The sequence below is a fragment of the Poecile atricapillus genome, chromosome 1 (assembly GCF_030490865.1).
Source record: "Poecile atricapillus isolate bPoeAtr1 chromosome 1, bPoeAtr1.hap1, whole genome shotgun sequence".
Lineage (NCBI taxonomy): Eukaryota > Metazoa > Chordata > Aves > Passeriformes > Paridae > Poecile > Poecile atricapillus.
The window spans coordinates 154,188,878-154,211,190 of NC_081249.1; the positions used below are offsets into that span (position 1 = coordinate 154,188,878).

The 22,313-nt window shown below is 36.0% G+C and overlaps 1 protein-coding gene across 2 annotated transcripts; it reads left to right on the plus strand.

Moving 5' to 3' along the window:
- The first annotated feature begins 274 nt into the window (after positions 1-274).
- Positions 275-21,962, plus strand: G2E3 (G2/M-phase specific E3 ubiquitin protein ligase). 2 transcript variants are annotated; one of them, XM_058863350.1, is made up of 16 exons: positions 275-300; positions 2,923-2,978; positions 4,473-4,570; positions 6,419-6,520; positions 8,053-8,177; positions 9,242-9,407; positions 10,085-10,191; positions 11,233-11,349; positions 12,154-12,278; positions 12,385-12,517; positions 13,187-13,309; positions 14,461-14,771; positions 15,408-15,589; positions 15,747-15,919; positions 17,193-17,392; positions 17,947-21,962. In XM_058863350.1, exons 2-16 carry the CDS (start codon positions 2,942-2,944, stop codon positions 18,177-18,179), a joined length of 2,232 nt encoding a protein of 743 aa, XP_058719333.1. In that variant the 5' UTR covers positions 275-300; positions 2,923-2,941; the 3' UTR covers positions 18,180-21,962. The 2 variants fall into 2 exon arrangements, with proteins under 2 accessions (XP_058719333.1, XP_058719341.1); XM_058863358.1 differs by lacking the exon at positions 275-300 and adding an exon at positions 620-766.
- Positions 21,963-22,313: the final 351 nt, after the last annotated feature.

The following is a 22,313-nucleotide window of genomic DNA, read 5'->3' on the forward strand; positions in this document are numbered from 1 at the left end:
AGCTGCAGGGGGGAAAAGGGTCAGCACGGCTTTACACTGTTGCAGGTTAGGCCCCTTGAGAACAAGCTGCAGAAGACAGAAATTTAAAAAAAATAATAAAGCCAAACCCTGGTTTTCTTACAAAAACCGCAACTTTTTGTTTCGTTAGGTAAACCCTCCACGAGAGGCTTGCGGGGCGGCTGCCCGGTGTTCCTGGGCCGCTGGGCGGGGCGGGCTGTGCTTCCGGCAGGGGGCGGATGTTGGCGTTTGAATCGGCCGTCGGTTGTCGCGCGGTGCGGCCCGGCCGGCCCGCTGCGAGCGGTGAGTGCCGCCCTCGGGGCTCCGCGGCGGGGACAGGCCAGTGCCGCCCGGCCCGAGGCCAGGCAGGGCGGCGGGGCGCTCCAAGGGCTGTGTGAACTGCCGGGGCAGGGAGCCGGGAGCCCCTTCTTTCGCCGCGGGGTGAGCGACGAGCCGCAGCCTCCCAGCCCGTGCTTTGCGGAGCCGCCGCCGCTTGTCTCCCGCCGCTCGGAGCGGCGGAGCTCCAGGAGTAGCTAACCAAGCGTGCTCCCTCTTGCCACCACGCTAGCGGGAGACGGGCGGCGTCCCGGGAAGGGCGGCACGGGAGGGGAGCGGGCGGGCGTCGCACACCGGACCTGCCGCGGCCCTTGTGCCGGGCGGGGGTGGCGGCTGAGCCTGCGGAGGGGACGCGGCCCCTGAGCCCTCATCCTCGGCTCCGCGGGACGTGCACCTGGAGGTCCCTCCGTGGGGAATTCAGGACACACAGGCTGTACGGATGGCTTCGGGAGAGTTCCTTTGTTCCTGTGCTGGGGAAAACGTGTGCCTGATACCTGATTTGTGCCTCTTGGGGCTGGTTTTGTTTTTTTTCCTTTTCAACCTCTAGTTAAAAGACTCTTGAAACGCCTTACGTTATGGAGCAGTAAAAAATTACAGAATTAACAAAATCTAAACACCCACTCAGGACTTTTCTAGCATGTTTAGTCTAAGTAGATACATTTTATTTACATTGGTTTTCTAGACGCTGGGCGGTAATGTGGTAGTTCCTGTCTTGCGAACAGATTGATGCGGAATTGCTTTGTTCCTGTGAAAAGCCCCAGAGGACTTATGCAGGGGGCCTCAATGGTTGATCCGGGTATCTTTTAACTTGTAAATTCGAACTTTGGGATTGTTTACCTGTAAGAATTCGAGAAAAGTAGAGGGAATTGCGGGTGGGGGTGGTGTAGCGATTTCTTTTTTCTTTCTATTTTGCTGGAGCTAAGGAAAGGTGGGATGGTGATTTTCTTGTTTCTAGCTACATAGGTGTTTTGTCCACCTGTAGGGCTTTTTGCAAATAAGATCTCGGGTTGTGTGCCAGTGTGTGGGTAGTTTCTTTGTTGTATTATCGAAGGAGCTTGAGAACGGTGGAGCCATCCTGGGGAAATCCTGAAGAAAGGGAATGTGTGAGCTCAGTGCTTGTCTTTTACTCCCTCTACCTGATAAAGTATAGTTATTCCTTTTTAATTTGGAAAAAGGGAAGTGTATTTCTGGGAACATTGTAGTCACCTATTTAATCTGACGGTCAGTGTGATGTGTCTTTAGAAACGTTTTCATCTAATTTAGTGCTGGTGCTTTTTGGTTTGTTTTTCTTTTAGACTGCTTTTTGGCCAAGGTCCTTTGTGTAACTATTCCAGTTCTCAGTGGCATAGGGCAGTTGCCTTGTGCCTGAGACTTCTGCCTCCCTTCCTTTTCCTTTCTCAATATTATTGTCTCCTTCCCTAAATCTCCAGTAAAATTGCTACAGTGCTTTCTTTGCAAGAGTTTGAATTAGCCTAAAATTTGTTCCTGAGGCTGATATCTGGTAGTCATCAAAACTGTAAATACTGGACCACAGATAGCTCAGTCTTGTCAGGTTTCTGGTTTGAACCTTGGATTTGTTACTGGCTGCTTCCCTGTTCGCTTCAGCATGCGAGAGTGAGTTGTCTGCCTACCTGAGATCTAGCCTGGAGATGCAGGCTCAAAAATCACTCATGATTTTTGGCTTGCAGAACTTAGGTAATTCTTTCTTCAGCTTCCTAAGGGAAGGCAAATCAGAGATGTACAGATGTGTTCCTAGAAGGGTTCTGAGAAAGAATAATCATCTTGGTGCTGTGGTGAAGAAACTAGGGATTATTTGGTTTGGGTTGGTTTTTTCTCCAAGGTGGGCTAGGATAGGATGCATGGTGTGGCACACAGTAAAGGGCAGCTCACGTGATGTTTGAAAGAAATGCAAGTTAGATCAGTGTTTCTAAATAAATTACTTCCCACTTCAGAAGATAAAATACATTGTCCTACATGGTGTAAATTAAGTTCCCTTGTATGCATGTTCTGGTTTCCTCACCTTTTTAGTTTTTTTTCCTTTGGCATTTTTGCGCATCAGGATTTCTCTGATTAGGCCAGGATCCTACATTCTCCAAACTATAGGAGCTCTATTCATAATCACATCACTACACGGTTATATTTTGTTTCCAAGTTTTTAGTATTAGTACAATCTTCATTTGAGCAGAAATTAGAGCTGTTTCCTAGGTTTTCTGTGGACCATTTTTTCTGTTGCTTAAAAGAAGTAAAAACTCTTCTATACAATTAAATTTGTAGACAATTAGCTGTTGCATTGGACTTTATTTTCTATTCTGAAAATAAAATATATTGTTTATTAGTTTAGGGAAATAGTTAAAAGTTGTTATATCTCTCATTGGTCTATGAATTTTTTTTCTGGACAATTGCATCCTGCTTTCTGAATCCCTATCTCTCATAATAACAATTGAATTATTATGTTCTTTTATCATAATCCCACTTTTAGTATATTGAGTTTATGCGGGTTTTTTTTCAGTTTTAAATAAAACAAAAGAGGTGTATAATGTTCATTAATGCTCTGGTTGTATTTAATACTTTGTTTGTTTTGCATGACAGACAGCCAGAAGAACTCAGGATGAGTAAAACAAATAATTTTGATGTTCAAAGCACATGTGAGTAAAGTTTTCATCAAATAATTTCAGAAATATTTAATCTGCATATATAATGCTAGTTAGAACTTGTTTTATTTGGGTTCAAAGAGCAGTTGAGTTCCAGTAGTCAAGTTATTGTGTCCAGTTTGGGGCTCTTCAGTACAAGCAAGACAAGGAGGTCCTGAGAGGGTTCAGCAGAGGCCACAGAGATTTAAGGTATGGGACATTTCTCTCATGAGGAGAGACTATGGGAGCTGGACCTGTTTAGTCAGGAGAAGACTGAGAGGGGATTTCATTAAGGCACAGAAATATCTGAGAGGCAGGTGCTGAGAGAATGGTGTCACTCTTCAGTGGTGCCCAGCGACAGGATGAGGAGTAGTGGACATGAACTAAAACACAAGAGCTTCCCCCTCAACATGAGAAAGAGCTTCTTTACTCTGAGGCTGGCAGAGCACAGGAACAGGCTGCCCAGAGAGGTCATGGACTCACCCTGTCTGGAGACATCCAAAACCCACCAGCAGGTCCTGTGTCACCTGCTCTAGGTGGCCCTGCCTTGCAAAGAAAGGATTGGACCAGATGATCTCCTGAGGTCACTTCCAACCCTAGCCATTCTGTGAAATTGTATTGGAACCAGCACTTGTCTCAGGAAATTAAAAAGAAATAATTTACAAACTTCCTTGGGTTTGTTTGCTGTAATTAGACTATTTTAAAATAGTATTTTCTGCAGATGTTTTAAGAAGGTAACCTTGTGAATTTAGCAGCCAGATCATACAGAGCTGTGTTTGAGATGTAACTTCCAGGACTTTCTTAGGCTGAAGCAGTAACCCTATTCTTGTTACTACTTTGACTGTTTTTAATCTTAGAATATTGTAAATGTATTTTATATATCTACTGGGAATTAAAGGGAAGCTATTAAAAGTCTATGTAACTATGATAGTGGGCCAGAAACTTCAGTAAATGGGAAATCCTCAAGGTTTTAGTTGAATGCAGTGTTGTCTCAAATTGTTAAATGTTTTTAAAAGCAGTGGTAGCAAATGACTTGGCACCATTCACATGCTTATCACTAAGGTTATCATATAGGTAGACAAAGAAATGGTTGATTCATGGATTCAAACATGGGGATGACTTCATGTATAGTACTTAAAACAACTAGATGGCATTTCACATGCACCTGGACATTGTTGGCCATTTCATAATTCTCTTTGGTTGTTTTGGGAAGAATATTTCAATTGGGAGGACAGTCTGCTTGTGAATTTAGCATGGCTGATAGACCATTCCTGCATCAGCAGGCTGGTGAAGTATTTTCTTCCTGGTAACTGGAGGGGGAAGAAATAGTACATTCTTCTGTATCTGTGATAAAATTCAACATTAAGGAAAGTGATATCTACTGTCATTTATCCAGAAATCTACTTGAAGATGTGTGTGATTAAAAGAGGTGAAAGCTACTGCTCTGTAGCTGATCAATAGTAATTCCAGTACACTCACTGTGGTTATAAACATGGTTCTATATTTTAGTTTGTGCTCTCTGTGGACGGACAGATGACTGCCCTGAAAAGTATGGAGAAAAAAGGACCTATGTGGAATACAATCTCACTGTTCATTATTACTGTTTGGTAAGTGTATGGTATTGATCTTGGACTTTCCTGTTTTATCTGAAAAAAAAGGTGCAACAAGTATTTAATACTAACACGCTGTTGTAACAATTTTGTTGTTATGAAGCTTGAAATGTGAGCTTTAACTCATAGCCTTGAAGGCTTGTACTTGTCAGGTGCAGCAGATGAAATAAGTAAATCCTAACATGCCTTTATTCAAAGCTAAATTCTGTTCATGGTCCATTTAAAGGAATTCATTAATTCTCCCAACCTATCGGAGCAAATAGCAGTGAAGGTACATGTTAAGACAAAGGGAACAGTAATATTGTAACACTTAAGTCCTAATTTTCAGTTAAGTTATATGTACACTCTTGATCACATTAGTACAGTTTCACTAATTAGTAGGAGTTTTTAATTTAAACAAAGCTGTGGATATAACCTGCAGCTTTTGTTATCACCCTTGACATTTTCCAAGATTCATATTCTTAAAGGAGACTTAAACTACCTCTCAAACTTTAAATTTTTGCAGGTCTTTGGAATAATACTACTTTACAAAAAAAGTCTTTTGTTTATTAATACATATAATTTGAATTGTTCTCCCCAATTTTAAAATAAGTGCCAAGTATTAAAAGTAATACAGAGTGTACATTTTCTCAACAAGTTCTTTAAAGAGTGTTGATTGTAGATGGTTTAATAATTTGGATAGGGAATCCTTTAAAAACTAAGGAGAGTGGAGGTTTTCTTAAGCTACATAAAGATAGAAATATTTGTTTTTAAATAAATTTTAAGCAGCTGTAAGGAAATAGAGGCAATTGCACCATGTTAGTGGTAATTTTGTTTCCTATATAAGGCCATATCAAATAATAAGAAAAAATCCTATCCTGATGAACAGCTAGGAAAAAGCATGCATGCGAGACTGAGCCTTAGGACTTATAAGGTATTTTAACTCCAGGAAGCTCATCACAGTATCTTTTACATTTTTTTGTTTCTACTTCTTTTAAAAATGAGCAAAGCGCTGTGATTTTGCTTAAATATAGTGTATGTTATATTAGAAAAGAGTTCTACAAAGAGGCACATTAGTGACAGTTTAATTATTCTTTTCCAAATGTCTCACAGTTGGAAGAATATATTTAATTGGTTTGAGTATATAATCTTACATTTATTTGAGTAAAATATTGATAAAACTAGTTTAAATGGTGCTAAGTTGAAATTATAAAATGAGATTCTAAAGAATATAGATGGCATCAAGTTGTGAAACTCTTCAGTTATTTGAAGATAGTAATGTAGCTGCCTAACTTTAAATTATCATCAGGCTCTTCTGATTTGCCTAGTTACTTGATTCTGTGTTTATTTAAATCTCCTCTAAAGTGAATTACTTTACCTCTTAGGTGACACTTCAGTACAGTTACTTCATACTGTGCTTCATTATCTCCACAGCACAATTGTCATTTATATTAACTAAGCTAATTTAATTTTACTTCCTCTGAAGATTTATGTGCTGAAAGTAATTGTTTGACAATTATCTGAATAGTCTGTATACTTCAAAAAGGAAGGCAAAATACACTATCTCAGGCCCTACAGTACTATACAATACTTTGATATATTTGTTATTAAATATTTGACATACTTATTTTCATTTTACTGGTTATTGTCATGTCACACAAAAATGTGCTTTGTTATATAAATGTATATATAAATACAAAAATTTATTTTGTTATTATAAAATGGTTTTTATGTCAGGTTTTTAATCATTAAAATGTTTACATGTGAGCTTTTTTAGACTAAACTCTTATTTGACAAGCACAGTGTACGTAACTTTAAATCTTCAGGTGAGGTGGATATTTTGAAATACTTAATTTGTTTTTGTAGTTGATGTCAAGTGGCATTTGGCAGAGGGGTGAAGAAGATGAAGGTGTAGATGGATTTTTAATCACAGATATTAGAAAAGAAGTAAATAGAGCTGCAAAACTGGTAAGAATGATGTCTTTGGTATTTACAAGGGGAAAAAAGTAACTTTTAAGTGCTCTTAGTAGTGCCTGTGGGGTTTGTTTTCTTCCTCCAATGGACAATGTGCTGAGCCCTCTCAAGCACCTGAATTTTGTTTAAGTAACAAGTATATTTGATTCGTGGAAGCCACAGGGGAAAAAAAAAACCTGCAGAAATTGTAATGATCCACCCTTAAAGAGAAGGGAGCACCTAAGGTTCATAAATGCTCATTGGGCAAAAAGAGTGACAAAAGTCAGAGGCTCCACTAGAGATGAGAAAGTTTTGTTGGTCAGTTACACAGTTGGCATGGAAAGTGGGCTGGGCTTTGTTGGGGGACACCTTTTTAGGATAGGTTTCTCCACCCCAAAGGCAGATTTCTTGCCTTCTATGTAAATTAGTTATCATGAGTAGTCGATTCTTTCAGACCTTTCTGGAAATGGGTTGGAGGGCTTTGGGGGTCTAAATCCTACCCTATAGTCCATGTCTGCTTCCTGCCACAAGTTGCTCTGCTTGTGCTGTGTTGTGGTTCTTTTTCACAGCAAAATTAATCTGCCTGCCTGGCCCTCTGGTCCAGTCAAGTCTTGTTCTTTCTTACGGTAATAGTCCTTGGTTATCACCAACAGTTCTTGTGTGTTACTGCCAGCAGTCCCCGGTTGACTCCAGAGCCATGGAGTTGTTAGTGTTTGAGACATGCACAGTAGCCCCTTGTCCTCTGGGAACCAAGAGCTCCAAGGGTCTCACTTTGCAGCACTGTTTATGGGGTCACAAGAGAATGGGCTTTAATTACAGTAATTTTCCATCCTGCCTGCAATTTGAGTTGGTAACTTTCTCTGAAGTTTCAGTAACAAAAATACTATTCCACTTGGGTTGTTACTGAGGCAAGGAAAATAAGTTTCCAAGGCTGTCTGTTATAAAACAGGAGCTCATTAGATACCTGTTAGTTCCTGCGAACAGACAGTGTTTCTGGTGAGCCTTAAAAGGCTTAGTCCAGTGTAGTTTGTTCAGGCTGAAGCCTAGTGAACGTTTCTGAGATCACAGTGTGGCCTGGATGCTTCATTTACAATCCATCCCACAACTGAAGTTAGCTTCCCTGGGCCTCTACAGTCTGCAACTATTCTGATTCCTTGGGTAAGCTGCAGATAAATAAGAGTGAATTGAACCTTCTTAATACATCATGACATTGTGCTGAGCTTGAAGTTGACAATAAATAATTCTAGATGCCTATATATAAGTATATATATGTCTATGCCTATTATACCTGTATAAACTATAGGTACTGGTAAATAACTTGTATTTTATCTTGCATGTCAGAAGATAATATGCATATAAACCAATACATAAAGTCTGTGAAATAACTGCATATATTTACTCTTTGTAGCTGAGTAAAACTTGTCACAGTTTTAATCTATTAGCTACTATTCTTTCTTACACTTGTTGTAACTTTTTTATTGAATTCCTTTAATTTTTACATGTATTTAAAATGTTAATATTCTGTTTCCAAAACAAATTATTTCTAGAAATGTAATATCTGTAAGAAAAAGGGAGCTTCAATTGGATGTGTAGCTCCTAAATGCAAACGAAGTTACCATTTTCCTTGTGGGCTACAAAGGGAATGCATTTTCCAGTTTATGGAAGACTTCAGGTGAGTTTTGGGACTTTGTTGTTTTTCTATTTTCAATTCATCATATTTATACAGGAGGTGACTTGGGTTTCTTTCATGGCTTGTTATTGGATAGGCTGATAGTTGCAAATGGCATCAGATTGTCTAGGAAACATACCCAATTTGTGGAAGACATGAAAGTCAAACAGTTGTATTGCATACCTAATATTTATGAACTCAGTTCTCAACACTTTTAAATACATGACTTTATGCTTCTACAAGTAGTTAAGTTGTTTATAAAATTGAGCAGTAAATTCTGAACTCTAAAATAAACCGCATAATGGTCGATTCGGGTTTTTTGTTTGCCAGTCTCCTGTGTCTTTGTTGAAATGGCAGATCTTTGGCTACCTGTATCTCTCAGCAGTCAAAACTGTGTCTGCCATTTTGTTGTTTCCAAGTTATTTGGAGATAGACTGCAGGGGAAATGGTCTTAATATAAAATGTTCTGTTTTCTTTTACTGTCATTTGTCTAGCATCTTGGCTGTAGTCAAAATACTCTCAAGTGCATTATCCTTCGTATTGTGAGCTGAGTTTGTAGGGTGGGTGGACTGAAGTCTGGCAGGCACTTAATAAAAGCAACTTGCATTACGTCAAGTGCATGTAAAGATAAGGCATTTTTAGAAAGGTTTCTTCTAGAGCTGCGTTTCTTGGATGTCATGGTAGGGAATATCCCTGAGGCCAGTTTGGGTTAGCCATCCCAGCTGTCTCACCTTCTAGTTCCTTGTGCATCCCTAGCCTGCTTACTAGTGGGGAGGGGTGAGAAACAGAAAAAGTCTGGACTCTGTTCAAGATCAGCTGGGCAATAGCTGAAACATCCGTGTGTTATCAACTGATTTCCTCACAAATCCAAAACATCACTGTACAAGCTACTATTAAGAAATTCAACTCTAGCCTAGCCACAACCAGTATGTCTGTATTTTTTGCTTGTTGCGTAGCACTTACTCATGAAAAATGGATTAATAAATTAATTTTACTGTCTCCAAATTTTATGAAGAAGGTTCTTAAAATGTTATTTTGTTAAGGGAACTATAAATTACTCTTTTTAGATCTTACTGTTGGGAGCATAGACCAGTCCAAACATTTACGGATAAAGAACCTAGAGAAGCTTCACAGTGCACAATATGCCTGGATTTGGTTGAACATCTTCCATTGTACACTGTATTGAAAAGCCCTTGCTGTAAAAATGCTTGGTTTCATCGAGAATGCTTGCAGGTAATACAGGTTCTCCATTTAATTATTTTTGCATCCATGGAGACCACATTTCTGTTCAAAAATAATGGAACAATTGCTTACTGTTAAGTGTATGTAGTATGTATGAAGTATACTAGGTTCGAAGAACAGTGCTAAAATTGTGTTATGGACGCAACAGGATTCTGAGGTTTTAACGCTATTAATTTTTCTTCCCCTGTGGCCCCTCATGTTTCTGCATGTATAATACATACTTCATGCCTTTACTACTTTTAGGAACTGAAGTTCTACCGACATAGTTGCTTTCTTGCAGGTCATTATGTGCAGAATCTGAGTGCTAAAAATATAATTTATCCATCCCGAGTTTTCTTTGGCTAAATCCAGGACTAGAAAAAGTTACAACATTCTTTTTGTAAATTTATGCTGGATCTGGAAAGGCTGACTGAAAAGGATAGTGCTTTCATATATGAGCCTTATTCTAGCATATGAGTTGTTTCCTTTAAAGGAAGAGAAAATCCTTCCTGTTTGCTTTAATGTCAAGTGACGTCATGATTGATACCAGCTTTAACACCCATGTCAGAATAGTATCCATGAATGTAATGCATGTCAATATTAAGACATAATTTATTGGCATCTTAAGGATGGTAGTAATTCAATAATTGGTCTGGTTTCTTTGTTGTGTTTTTTTTTTCTTGGCACAGTATCAAGCTTTGAGTGCTGGGATATTTTTCTTTAGGTGCACAGTATGTAATAACAAGGACAGTTTTCAAAAAGAAATGTTGAGAATGGGCATACACATTCCGGAAAGGTAGGTAACTTTGTTAATGATTTGTTTCCTGTATAAAAACTTTGATAGACTGTTACAAACATTTATTTTATTCTATGAACTAGCTATTAATATAAATGTTGGTTCTACCTTCAATTGTAGAGTTATTCAGTTTGGTAAGGAGTAGCCTGTTTTCTTTTAGATATGCATAAGAACTGGCAAAGGTGAAGTTAGTTATCTCAAATATGTAACAGAAAGCTCTGAAAAGTCATTTTTAATGCCATAATTCAACTTAAACTCTAAACCCAATTAGAAGATAAAAGCACTTCTTAAATACAATAACTTTTCCTTAACAGAGATTGCTGAGAAGTGTTATTTTCTGTGCCCAAGTTTAATTATCTGAATTTCTGTCAAGACAGAATTGTAATTGACTGATTACTCAGCTGTACGACTTCAATCTTCTGCCAAGGGATTGCAAAGGTTGTTAGTATAATAACTGCTTCCAGAATTCCAAACTGTTTTTCCTGTTTCTATCACCTGATGAGGCTCAAAATATGTCAGAAAGAGATCAGAATGGTGTTTCTTTGTTAGAAGTATTATTCCTTAGTAATGATTAGTCTCTTCAGAGAGCACTAGTAATTCCCTCTTGAAACAAAAGCTTAAGATTCTGGAGAGGAAGAGGACTCAAAATAATTGATGAACTTTGCCATACTGGCCTGGAACATTCTGAGTTACCATTTATGAAACCAGTTTCAGCAGTAACTTAAGTGTGCTGCCTGAACAAATCTTTGTTTTCTGCGAGAGAAAAAAGGGACAGAGACAGAGCAAACATGCACTAAGGTCATGTGAAAAATAATAAATACTTGAAATCAAAGTAACTTTATGGAAGAAAAAGTACATCTGTATTTTATAGACTTTTTTCCCCCTCTGTTACCTAGAAACCCTTGTCTGTTACGTAGAACATGACATGATTGAATTATATTCATATGTTTATTGCATATATCTTTTTTTGAAATACAGAGTAACCCATTGAAACAATCAGAAATAATAGTTTTGATATCCAGTCTTCTGCCTTGTTTACAGGGATGCGTCTTGGGAACTTGAAGAAAATGCATATCAAGACTTGCTGCATTGTTATCAACACTGTGATGTTAAAAGATGTCTCTGCAAGAAAGGAAGAGACTATAATGAACCTGACAGGTATGATACTTTAGCAGGAAAGTACAACTTAGGATGAAATAGTTTTTAGATATGTTGTTGCTATTTATTAATATTTTTATTTACTTAAATATCTTGATATTTTTCAGCATGAGGTTTTAATGTCAAACACACTGTACAGATAGTGTTTGTTTTACTTAATGTAATCATATTTCAATACTAAATGTCTCTAACTTGATCTGGTTATAAAAGCCATGAAGACCAAATTTAAGGGATTATCAGTTACCTTATCCTAATTTTATACAGGCTGAAGTAGAATTTGTGCATCACCATAGTATGTGCCTAAATGAATGTTGTGAATGTATCATTCAGCATTTAATTCAGCAATTTAATAAGTGGCAAAATACTTACAGCCTTTACAAGAAGATTTGTTAAAGTAGTAGACTTACCTTAGTAGTCAGAATGTTTCCCTAGAGAGCTCTCCTTTAAAAGAATTACCATTTGGAAAAGTTGACTGGTGGATACCCATAAAACACAGAGGATTTTGCTGACTAGCAGGATGAGAAGAAAATAATGCCTTCAATCAGTTGACTTCAGGGCAGGGGAATACCAATAGCCTCATTCAATGCAACTGCTGGAGCATGAGTAGCTTTTTTTCTTGTTGCAGCCAGATAATGAGTCCATCTCGTGTGAAAAAAGTCTCCTTGATTAGAGTCAGTACTACCAGACTGATAAAATTATGTTTTGTTGGTTTAGTGTCTGGATTGCACTTACTATTGAACAGTCTTTGTTTTAAGTAGCCTTATTCATCTATATAATTGTAAATACCTAAGCTTTTCATTTTAGTAAATGGGAAATAAAGCGTTGCCAGTACTGTGGTTCTCGTGGGACTCATTTGGCCTGTTCATCTCTGAGGTCATGGGAGCAAAACTGGGAGTGCATGGAATGCAGAAGTATCTTTGCAAAATCAGGTAAAATATGGGTGTGGCAGTGATTTCTTAAATGATAACTTTAAGTTACGTAAGCATACTTTACAACTAGCAAATTCATTAAATTAATAAAATGTAATCAATACAGGGAAGTATAGCAAACGGAAAAAGCGTGCTTTGGCTACCTCTGAAAAAACAAATGGAACAACTTGCTTGCTGGAAGAGCCACCTCCAAAGTCCCCTCGGCAGTCATCTGGATCTCCACGCAATTTTCTGCTCCAGTGTGTACTTTTCTGTTTTCTCACAGAAACTGATTATTGCATAAAATAAACATGAGGAAATGATGGCTTATTCTGTAGGAGAAACTTACGTTAGATTGCAAATCAAATCAAATTGGATTAAGTTCAGTGATTGAAGTTTTCTGAGTAAGCCATGAACTCTGGAAATATTTTATAATTATTTGGATTTGGTGGCAAACCACTTTTTAGTTTGGTAAAGATAAATCCTTGTCAAAGAAATTTTAACCATTTAGTGGTAGCTTAAGAGTATACAAATGGCAAGGCTTTAAGTTTGCTTATTGGTATTTTTTCCATTTTAATACTGTTCTAGAAGTCTGACTTAAAGATGTTCATAATAATGTTTTCCACTGCTGTAATAAAATTTTTCAAGTTTGTAGAAACTAATATTTTTAGTTTTTACTTACTGTGTCAGTCAGGACTTTCATCTGATGTATGAGATGCAACTAAAACCATCCCAAGACCACAATGTATTAAAACACAGAATTGTTATATTTAAAATGGTAGTTCAGACACCAGTGGACTTGATGAAAATGAAGATGAAAATGAGATTCAGTACTGATTTAGGGGAAAACTATATTGCTACCTAGAAATAGGAAGTGTCCATGCATTCTTCAGTTGTATCTCTTCTTAAAATACTGTTTTGGCTTATAGATCACCAAAGATAATGTGCCAGAACTTGTCACCTTGCTCACACCTAGAATTTCCAGCATCCAACAGAGTGACAATGTCCTTATCTCCAGTGATGTCAAACAGGAACTGGTCCCTGAGGCACAGGTATTTCTTCTATTTTTCTTATTTTGAAGAGTAATCTAGCTCATGGCTTTATACTCTATTTCCTACGGAACATGCAGGGGGGTTGGGGGATGTCTCTGTGTGTGCATTTGTGTATATACAGTATCCATATGTATTTGTGTGCATATACGGTATCCAGATATATTTCTCTGTGTGATTATATACAGTATGCATATATATTTATGCATGTACATATGTATATAGTCACTGCAAAAATGAGTATACACTTAAAGCCTGAAGTCATAGCTTGAGAAAGGCTTCTGCTAAATGCTAGAGGAGTGTGAGGAGAAAGGAATGAAACCTACTGAGAATTTTTAGGTTAGATAGTGAGAGGATCAAAACCCAGAAATGCATATTTGTCCTTACTGATGGATGGCTAAACATTCTTTAGAAAATAGGGAATAAAGAGAATCCTAATTGCTTTCTTCTAATCAGACAGGTCCTAAATTTTAAATGTTTTTGTATTTGTATCATATGAATAATTCATGGTTGTACTAAAGTCAGTGCTAAAACAACGTGTTTTAATATAGAATATTCAGTTTAAGGATATAAAATTCATTATTCTCTTGTGAGTAGTTAATTTATGGATTCTACCTGATGTGCTAAAAATTCTGATGAGGGAATAAGTTATTTCTAAGAGATGCAGTATTTGGGATAGTTTTGGTTGGAAGCTAGAAAACTAAGGAAACATCCTGCTTTTTTAAGTGAGAACTTTCTTCCTACTCAAATATATTTTTTTATTATAGTGACAAAGATTGTTCTCGTTTGGTTGCAAAACATCTTTAACGTAAAATAAGCTCTTCAATTTCTTACTTGTTTCAAGTTGTTTAAATGTCAGCTCATTGTGTGAGAGCTGTTTGGCACTGTGTTGGAGTTACTGAATTAAGAAAATCATAATTTGTTTTATGCCAGGGTAATTATTTCTACCTCCTTTTTTCAGTTAAATTTGCCACTACAGTGTCAAAGTTTTTTAAATCTATACTAAATGTTTTACTGATAAAATTCAGCCAATACCTGAATGTGCCACAGTGTTCAGAGAAGTGTTCTTAATAGACTACTAAAATGTTTTTTGTGTAACTTGCTAATTATGAATCATAACATTTCATCTGAAAATACATGCTATTTTCTTGTAGGCATTTAAGAAAGCAAAGATGGGAGGCTTGTAATATACTGAAGGAGTTAAAGGTACAAGTTAAAACAAAAACAACAAGACTTAACATCAATGCAGAAAATATTTGGAGTAGTGCTTTAAAAGGATTTAGGCAGCGCATTTTTAGTCCTACAAACACTATTGAAGTAAGTTTCTCAAACGGCAAAAATAGATCAAAGACAAAAACTTCTGCTGCATCAAAACATCATTTCTTCCAGTTATTAATGCATCACCTTCAGAATTCATCATTGTTTGAGGGCTCTTCTGGAAAGAATTTGTCCCTCGATTTTCAAGGTAATTAGTTGCTTTGTTATTGACAAGTGTATAGGTTAAAATATTTTTTAATCTTCAGCCAGTATGAATGTCAGTTCAAAAGTACAGTCCTGAAGGATAAAAATTGGGGGTTGATTTTTTTGTTTTTTCAATTCTAAAGTGGGATGGTGTGTGGATTTGTAATTAAAATTATTTGGGTTGGTTGGAAAAGTTGATGACATCCATGGAAAAACAGCATATAACTAGATTTGGGGCTTTTTTAATTAGTGTATTTGTTCTCTTCAAGTGAATTTCTTTCTTGCTGACACACATTCTCTGCTAATTATTTTCCCTTCCTCAAATTTCTAGAACATTATTTCTCATAGCATGCTTCTTCCCAAAGACCCCAAGTTAGTTTCTTTGAATTCTTATGCTTCATAATTAAATAAGCATTGGGTGTGAAGTGGAGGAGGAAGTTACATCTCCCACACCTTGCCAGTGGCTGAAGAGCTGGTGTAAAAGAACGTGGTACTCCTTTGTAAAAATATGGTCTTACAGTTTGAACTACCAGAAGATAGCAAAAGTCATTAAGAAAAAACAGCACTATGACATTTTCTATTGAAAAATGATTGGAAATAATTTCTATGCATATAAATAGAAATATTTTTCTATTTGCAGCTGTAAAAGAGAATCTTTATTTTGAAGCTGGTAAAATGATTGCAGTTTGTCTGGTTCATGGTGGTCCATCTCCTGGGTTTTTTTCCAAAACGCTGTTTGATTGCCTTGTCTATGGTCCAGAGAATGTGAAGCCAGTTTTGGAAGATGTCGCTGATGTTGATGTAGCACAAACAATAAAAACGGTAATATGCAATAAGTTTTATTTCTTACTTAAGACTATATTTGGAGATAAAGAAGGACTTACAGAATATAAATTTTGTTGAAATTAAAAAGCTTATTTTTCACATATATGTATACACATATGTAGTAAACAAGTGCCTAACTTATCTTTTTATGCAGATAAAATATGCAAATAATCTGTCCAGCCTACAGTCTACACTACAGGACTGTTGTGAATTCCTTGCTGCTGCTGGATGTTTAAAACCTGTAACAGCTTTGTGTGATAAGAACGTGCTGGTGAATGACCTATTGATCTATCATGTAATCAAGAGAATTACTTTACCCTTAGAAAGGTTTGTTTTGTTTGAGTTTTTGAACTTCTTGGTTCTTTTCCTCACTGCAACTCTAAATAATATGTTGCTAAAACTAACTTTCACATGTTCTTACTTCCTCTCCATTTAAACCACTGAAATGTACTGTAATTTTAACTTAATTAAGTAGCAACTGTTAACTGGGTACTTAAACCGAAAGACAAATTGTTTCTCTACATACCTGCTCTGACTTCTCCTCGGTCAAGGTTCCTTTTTCAACCTTATAATGAAGGCAGATTCACAGTTTTTAAACTACAGCATCACAAAGACCTTTGCACTATAAATTTTCTCTAGCTTATGTTCAATTCTAATTCAGAATTGCTTAAATTTAGAATATTTACATTTTAGAAATGCTTAGCATATGTTTAGAATTCAGTTGAGTTTTCTTGACTGCTTTGTGTGTGCCATTAGGAGTGCAATACTGTCAACAAGTGTTAAGTTGGCCTGTTTAGAACATAAGCATTGAATTGATGTTACTGTGAGGTAATGATGACCTCATTAGCTGGAAAAGTTTCAGCTCTTGACTGTTCTTTGATTGGTCTCTGGCTTTACTTCCAATTCACATTCTTCAGCTGCTCTGTAAAAATTTATTGTATGCTAATTTTTCCAACAAGCATAGCCTGATTTAAACTGATTTAAACTTCACATACAGTGTTATCTATATCATAACATTATATCTTATCTAGTGTTATCTGCACTGGACACAGCACTTCAAGTGTGGCCTGACTGATGCTAAGCAGCAGAAAAAGATCAACTCCCTTGAACTGTTGGCAACACAGTTCGTAGTATGGCCCAGGATGCTGCTGTCTGCGTTTGCCACAGGCAGAAATAATAGCATATAAGCACATGCAGACTTGCAAAAACCAAGTGAAGGCTGTCTTTTAAGACAACTTATTTTGTCTATGGACAAGGAATTTAAGCTCTTTCCAAAGAGCTATTTTTAAGGAAGAGAATTGCTAGATTTTCACATTAAAGTTAAAAGTATACCTTGTACATACAGTCTAGTACCTGGAAATAAGGTCAGTTTCTACATAGCACTGGTATTCCTTTCATTTCCCCATAAAGCTCTAGAGAAACATTTAGATTGTTAAAATGAGAGTTAAACACATTTCCCAAGATAAAATGAGAGTACTATGTAACCTTTCTGACAAGATTTAGAGACTGGAGATGGGGAAGATTTATTTTATCCCATCTTGCAGCTTTATAAAATGCAGAGATCTGATGTGTAGTCACTCTTTCTTTTTTCCCCTCCTAGTTTTAAGCAGGGTTTGAAAACTCTTGGCGTTCTAGAGAAAATGCAAATGCACCCAGATGTGTTCTCTAGCATATTGTGCCACAAACCCGAAAGACTTTCAGCGGAAACTGTTTGTGATCTCTTTACAATCCATTCCTCATCAGATGTAAATAAAGTTGAAGGTGCTGATTTTTGGATGGGCTATTTGCAAGATGTGGAAAGTAAGTAATTTAATTTTTTTTTTTTTTTAATTTAAAAATCATCCCTGTCCAGGTTATTTGGTTGCTGGTATACATACAGCATATGATTTTTAGAGGTCAGTGGTGTAAATAAATCAAGGTTTTGTAGTCACTATCAGTTCCTAATTGCTCCTTCTTCCCCCTCTTTCTTACTAATTGGAATTTTTGAAACTTTTGTTGCCCAAAACCTTAGCAGGGTAAATATCTGAAAAATTTGCTCTAGGATTCTTGTGAATTAAAAAATAAAAATCCAACACACAACCTTAAGAGATACAGAAAAATCCTTTATTAGATAGACTGAATTATTAAAGACCAGTTTTCTATCTTTTTCTTGCAGAAGAGATTCTTGTATTCACTTAAGATTTTTCAGAACTAATTTAAGTTGTTTTTTCTTGCTAAACTTTCTTAGGTAGCCATATAACTGCTAATTATTCAACATATTGGTTTGATTGGGTTTTTTTCCACTTAGCGCTTAACATGCAGGGTAATGGTTTATGTGCAATAATCAATGATAAAACTTAATCCTATTTTTTTAGGTGGTGAGTCTGTAGTGACATTGGAGGATATTCTGCTCTTCGTAACAGGCTCCTGTTATATACCATCCATTGGTTTTGATCCTGAACCTACGATTAAATTTTTGCATATAACGTATCCCATTGGAAACAGACTTCTTAATTGCTTAGAGCTTCCTATAACAAAGACGTATCAGCAGTTCAAAAATAAAATGGAGCTCACCATCAGAAACACCCTAAGAGTTGAAAAGGAATAAGTATTTTTGCTATTAAACTGAGCGTTGGACACTTCAGTTTTCTGCAGGAACATCTGCTTTTAATTCACTCCTATATTTTTGGACTATGCTTTTAGTATTTTTCAACCTTTCCCCCAAAATTACGCTAAAAGTTATGTTATGAGGGGGAAGACAATTTCCAAATTAAAAAAAAAACCTTTATATCCTAAATAATTTTCCTTTTGAAGTTGACTTTAAGAGTTCTCCATCTCTTGCAGAAGTAGTTTAAATGTCAGCTTTTGCTGTAGACAGATATGAAATGTTACCACACTCTGTAACAGGTAAGTATGTGGATCATATCAAATATACTTAGGTAAATTATTTATCAAAAACAAACCAGGTGCGTTTTGAAGACAACTGCTGTAGAGCACTGTCTTGTGTAAAACTCTGATGCAGTTCTTTAGTTCCATGTATATTATCTCAGTAATTGATTTGTGTATTGATTCATTTATGTTCTGATGGTTCATAGAAACCTGGGAAAGTTAAAATACTTGTAGTTTCATGGTCATTGTGGCTAGTGCATTCAAGGTCTTTTGATAAACATTGGTAAAATAATACAGCATAAGAACAAAAACTGGTTGAACTTGTGTGTCTGTTTTTAAACAAAATCTGACATTTGCACATTTCTGCATTCTACTGTCATACATTAATTTTTAATTACTCATAGAGCCATAATAGTAAACACCAGAAGTTTGTTGAACATGCAACAATAACTGGTCTTTCAAAGTGAAATATATTACTTAGACTTAATGTTGTTGAGTATGAAAGAAGTTTCTTGCTCATTAGGACATGTGAACTTATCTTCCATTAAAGTATTTTCATACAACCATGTACTAAAGCTTTTTGTTAAACTAAAGACAGTCTACCATCAAGCTTGTTTGGGCCTGACACTTTTCTAGCTTTTATTCTAAACTCTTCCCATTCAGTCATAGGCGCATTCTGAGCACTGTAGAAAATATATTTTAGTACTGCAGTACTTTGTGTAAATGGCCGGGCCATTGAGCTGTGATAAGTAGTGAAATTCCTATGCAGAAACACTTTAATGTTACTAATGCTTCATCTATGGCAGTAAAAGGACATTGAAATACATTCTTTTAAAATGTATGCTGTTCTCTGTTTTGAAATTATACGATTTGCCTCTGTTAGTTTTGACCACCTGTACTTTGTCCTGAACATAACTTGTGCTATAGATGTAATACAGAAACATGTGTCTGTATGTATGCACATTCTTCAAAATACTGGGAAGTAATCATATACTTTTTTATTAATATAGCTTGGTTTGAATTGAAAATAGAAGCAGGATTGCTTTACATTTGAATTCCTTGGCAAGGAAGTACATCCACAGTAACTATAAATGGACAGGTGGTTCTGAAAAAAATATAAGAAAGTCTAAGGAAATCACTGCAAGTCTTAGATCAGATATTTCTCATTACTGAATGCCTAAAACAATCTAATCTCATCAGTCTTGTCATTATAAATTTAGGAATATTAGAAATTAAGACAGGATTAGCCATGGTTTTTGCTTGTTAGCCAAAAGCATAACCAAGTCTCCTTTAAAATAAACATGATCTCTTGGAGAATGTAATTTGACTTGTTTATATATAAGCATTTTCTCAGTGTCTTTTCTCCAATAATACAGTGTTTTTGATCTTTGCATGACTCTCATTCTGCCAATAAATTCTTTGTATTCTTACCCTTCACAATGGTCTATTACCATTATAGGGAGAGTGGTTTGGCACAAATTTGTTTACATAATAAGGATTCATATTGTATGTTTGTATTTTTCAAATATGAGTTTCCTGCAGATATTACACTTTAAAAATTATTTAAAAATTATTTTCTTGCCTAGTTAAAGATATATGTGTTCTGTAATGTTAGTCTTCCATATTTTACAAAACAGGCAAGCAGAGTGTGAGTAATTTTAAAGGATAAGGACTTCTGGTACCTGCAGTGTCAAGAGAAATTGTACAGAACCTGGAATAAAATAAACTGCATTTTAAAACCTTTGATGGAGAAATAATAAAATAATGTGAATATAATGCTTCAAAACATTCCTGAGATTACAAAAAATAGAGTTTACACTTTTTATTGCTTTTTACTTTTGAACTCATCAGTTGAAAGGCTTTATATAAAGGCAGAACCTAACCTATATGCCAGGTGTAAAAAAAGTTAACTTTATAACGAGCTTTTATACAATGCTATATTCAAACACTGAACTTGTAAAATTTCATAGTGTGTAATATTGCTTGAAAGGGTTTTTCTTGCACAGAATTTGTTCCCATTTTCTAATACTGATGTGTACCCATTCAAGACAAGTCATTTCCTTTCCTGTTGGTTTGATCAGCTCTATCTAGATGCTCCAATATAATACTTCATATATTCAAGTTGTATTCCTGAATGCTGCTATGGAAAGGAATTTTCTCATTTTCAGCATTTATTTATATAGACCAGTCATAAATATATTTGAACTGTTCATTAGAATTCTAATGAATAAGCTAACTTCCAAGCACAGAATGGCCTCCCTTATCTTGAAATTGTAAGAGCAATTACAACCATAGGTTTTTTACTGTTGTAGCAGATCACTGAAGTGCAATATTATGGGCTAGTTTTCATTTTACATAAATATAACCCTAGGCACACCTGGAAATTAGGGAGGCTGCTTACATTCAGTATTTCTGTAACACAGGGAGAATAATTGTGTATGCATCAGTTGTGTGTTAAATATATTCTTAGAGAAGCTGCATCTTTTATAGGATTTGTCAACGCCACAAAAGAACTGTTGCAGTACAGTGTTTGTGTTTTGTGTTTGGCCAAAGAACTTCATCCCACAGTTTCTGCATCAAACCCTTAGTTTTCATCTGAAATCAGGACATCAAATAAGCTATTTTCTAGAGATAATTTTCTACTAAGCAGTAATATATTAGTATTAGTGGGTTTAGTATGGTCTCCTTAACAATGCACATACATTTAAAAAAAACACCAAAACCTCAACTATTTTAGCTCTGTGTTTGAAAGACCAAGGAATAAGAAATTTCTGTGACTTGCTTTTTTGCCCATTCAGAGGATGCTTGCCAGAAAACTGTTAACCTTTTTAACTTACTAAGTGAAATATAATCCAAAGGAGAAAAAATTTGTTCATGCAAATATAGAAGTTTAAACTTCTTGTGTGCTGCAATTTTATTGTTTTCATTAAGATGTTAAGTCCTGGAATTTGAAAACATGAAGATTTTGAGAGCATTAGTAAATCCTACTCACATTCTGCATATGCATTTTGAAAATAGTATCAAAAAATCTGATTCAAATTGAAAGGATTGCAACTTTGAAGCCTACAAAACATTCTTTCAAGTTTATATTGAATCTGTTTTATATGGTGAAACATGTTTAAAGCTCAAACTTTACTGTTTCTTACCTAAGGGAATAATATCTAGTTGGACAAAAGAAAAATTAAAATGCAAAAACTTTTGAAATGTCAAATCATATGTATAGAGAAAATAATTTTCAAGATGTTAATGTTTGTAAAAAAAACTAGTCTAACCCTCTGATTTTTGTATTACATAAACAATGTTCTTTTTGAAGGTATGGTATTTAGAATGATATGCAAAGAAATGTAATTTTGTAAATTTTTTTAGCTCTAACTTGAACTGCAGGATCAGTGCCTGAACTGTTGCATCTCCAAGCAACGTTTTGCATGACACACATAGCATCAGTGTTGAAATAATAACTGTGGGGAACACCATGTATATGTCCAAAGTGCAATAAAAGGTTAAATATGTAGCTTTCGTGTTTTTATTTTGTTGATTTATGGGTTTTAGCTCTAGAAGTGTTAACACGATTCTCTTTAGCTTCATTCGTGAACCTGTAGATTTCTTTAAAGGTGTATATGGCGTGTTTATCCCCATACCGTTGTATCCAAAGCGGAGCTGGAGCAAGGGGCTCTTCCCCCCGTAAGATTGCTGTCAGTGCGACCTGAGGCAAAGGAAAGAAAACTTGTAACTATATTCCGCTGTGATAACTCACTAAAACTTCATGACTTTGTAGCTAGCTCCCTGGTTTTGAAACATCAGACCTTTCATTTGGTCTTGAGGTGGTCGTATCAAAGCTGTTTCAGTTACTTCT

Bases quoted from the DNA above. Each gene is read 5' to 3' on its own strand.
- G2E3 (XM_058863350.1), top strand. From the start codon at position 2,942: ATGAGTAAAACAAATAATTTTGATGTTCAAAGCACAT. The intron at 4,571-6,418 runs GTAAGTGTATGG...TTGTTTTTGTAG, and splicing joins CTGTTCATTATTACTGTTTG to TTGATGTCAAGTGGCATTTG. The intron at 11,350-12,153 runs GTATGATACTTT...TTTTCATTTTAG, and splicing joins GACTATAATGAACCTGACAG to TAAATGGGAAATAAAGCGTT.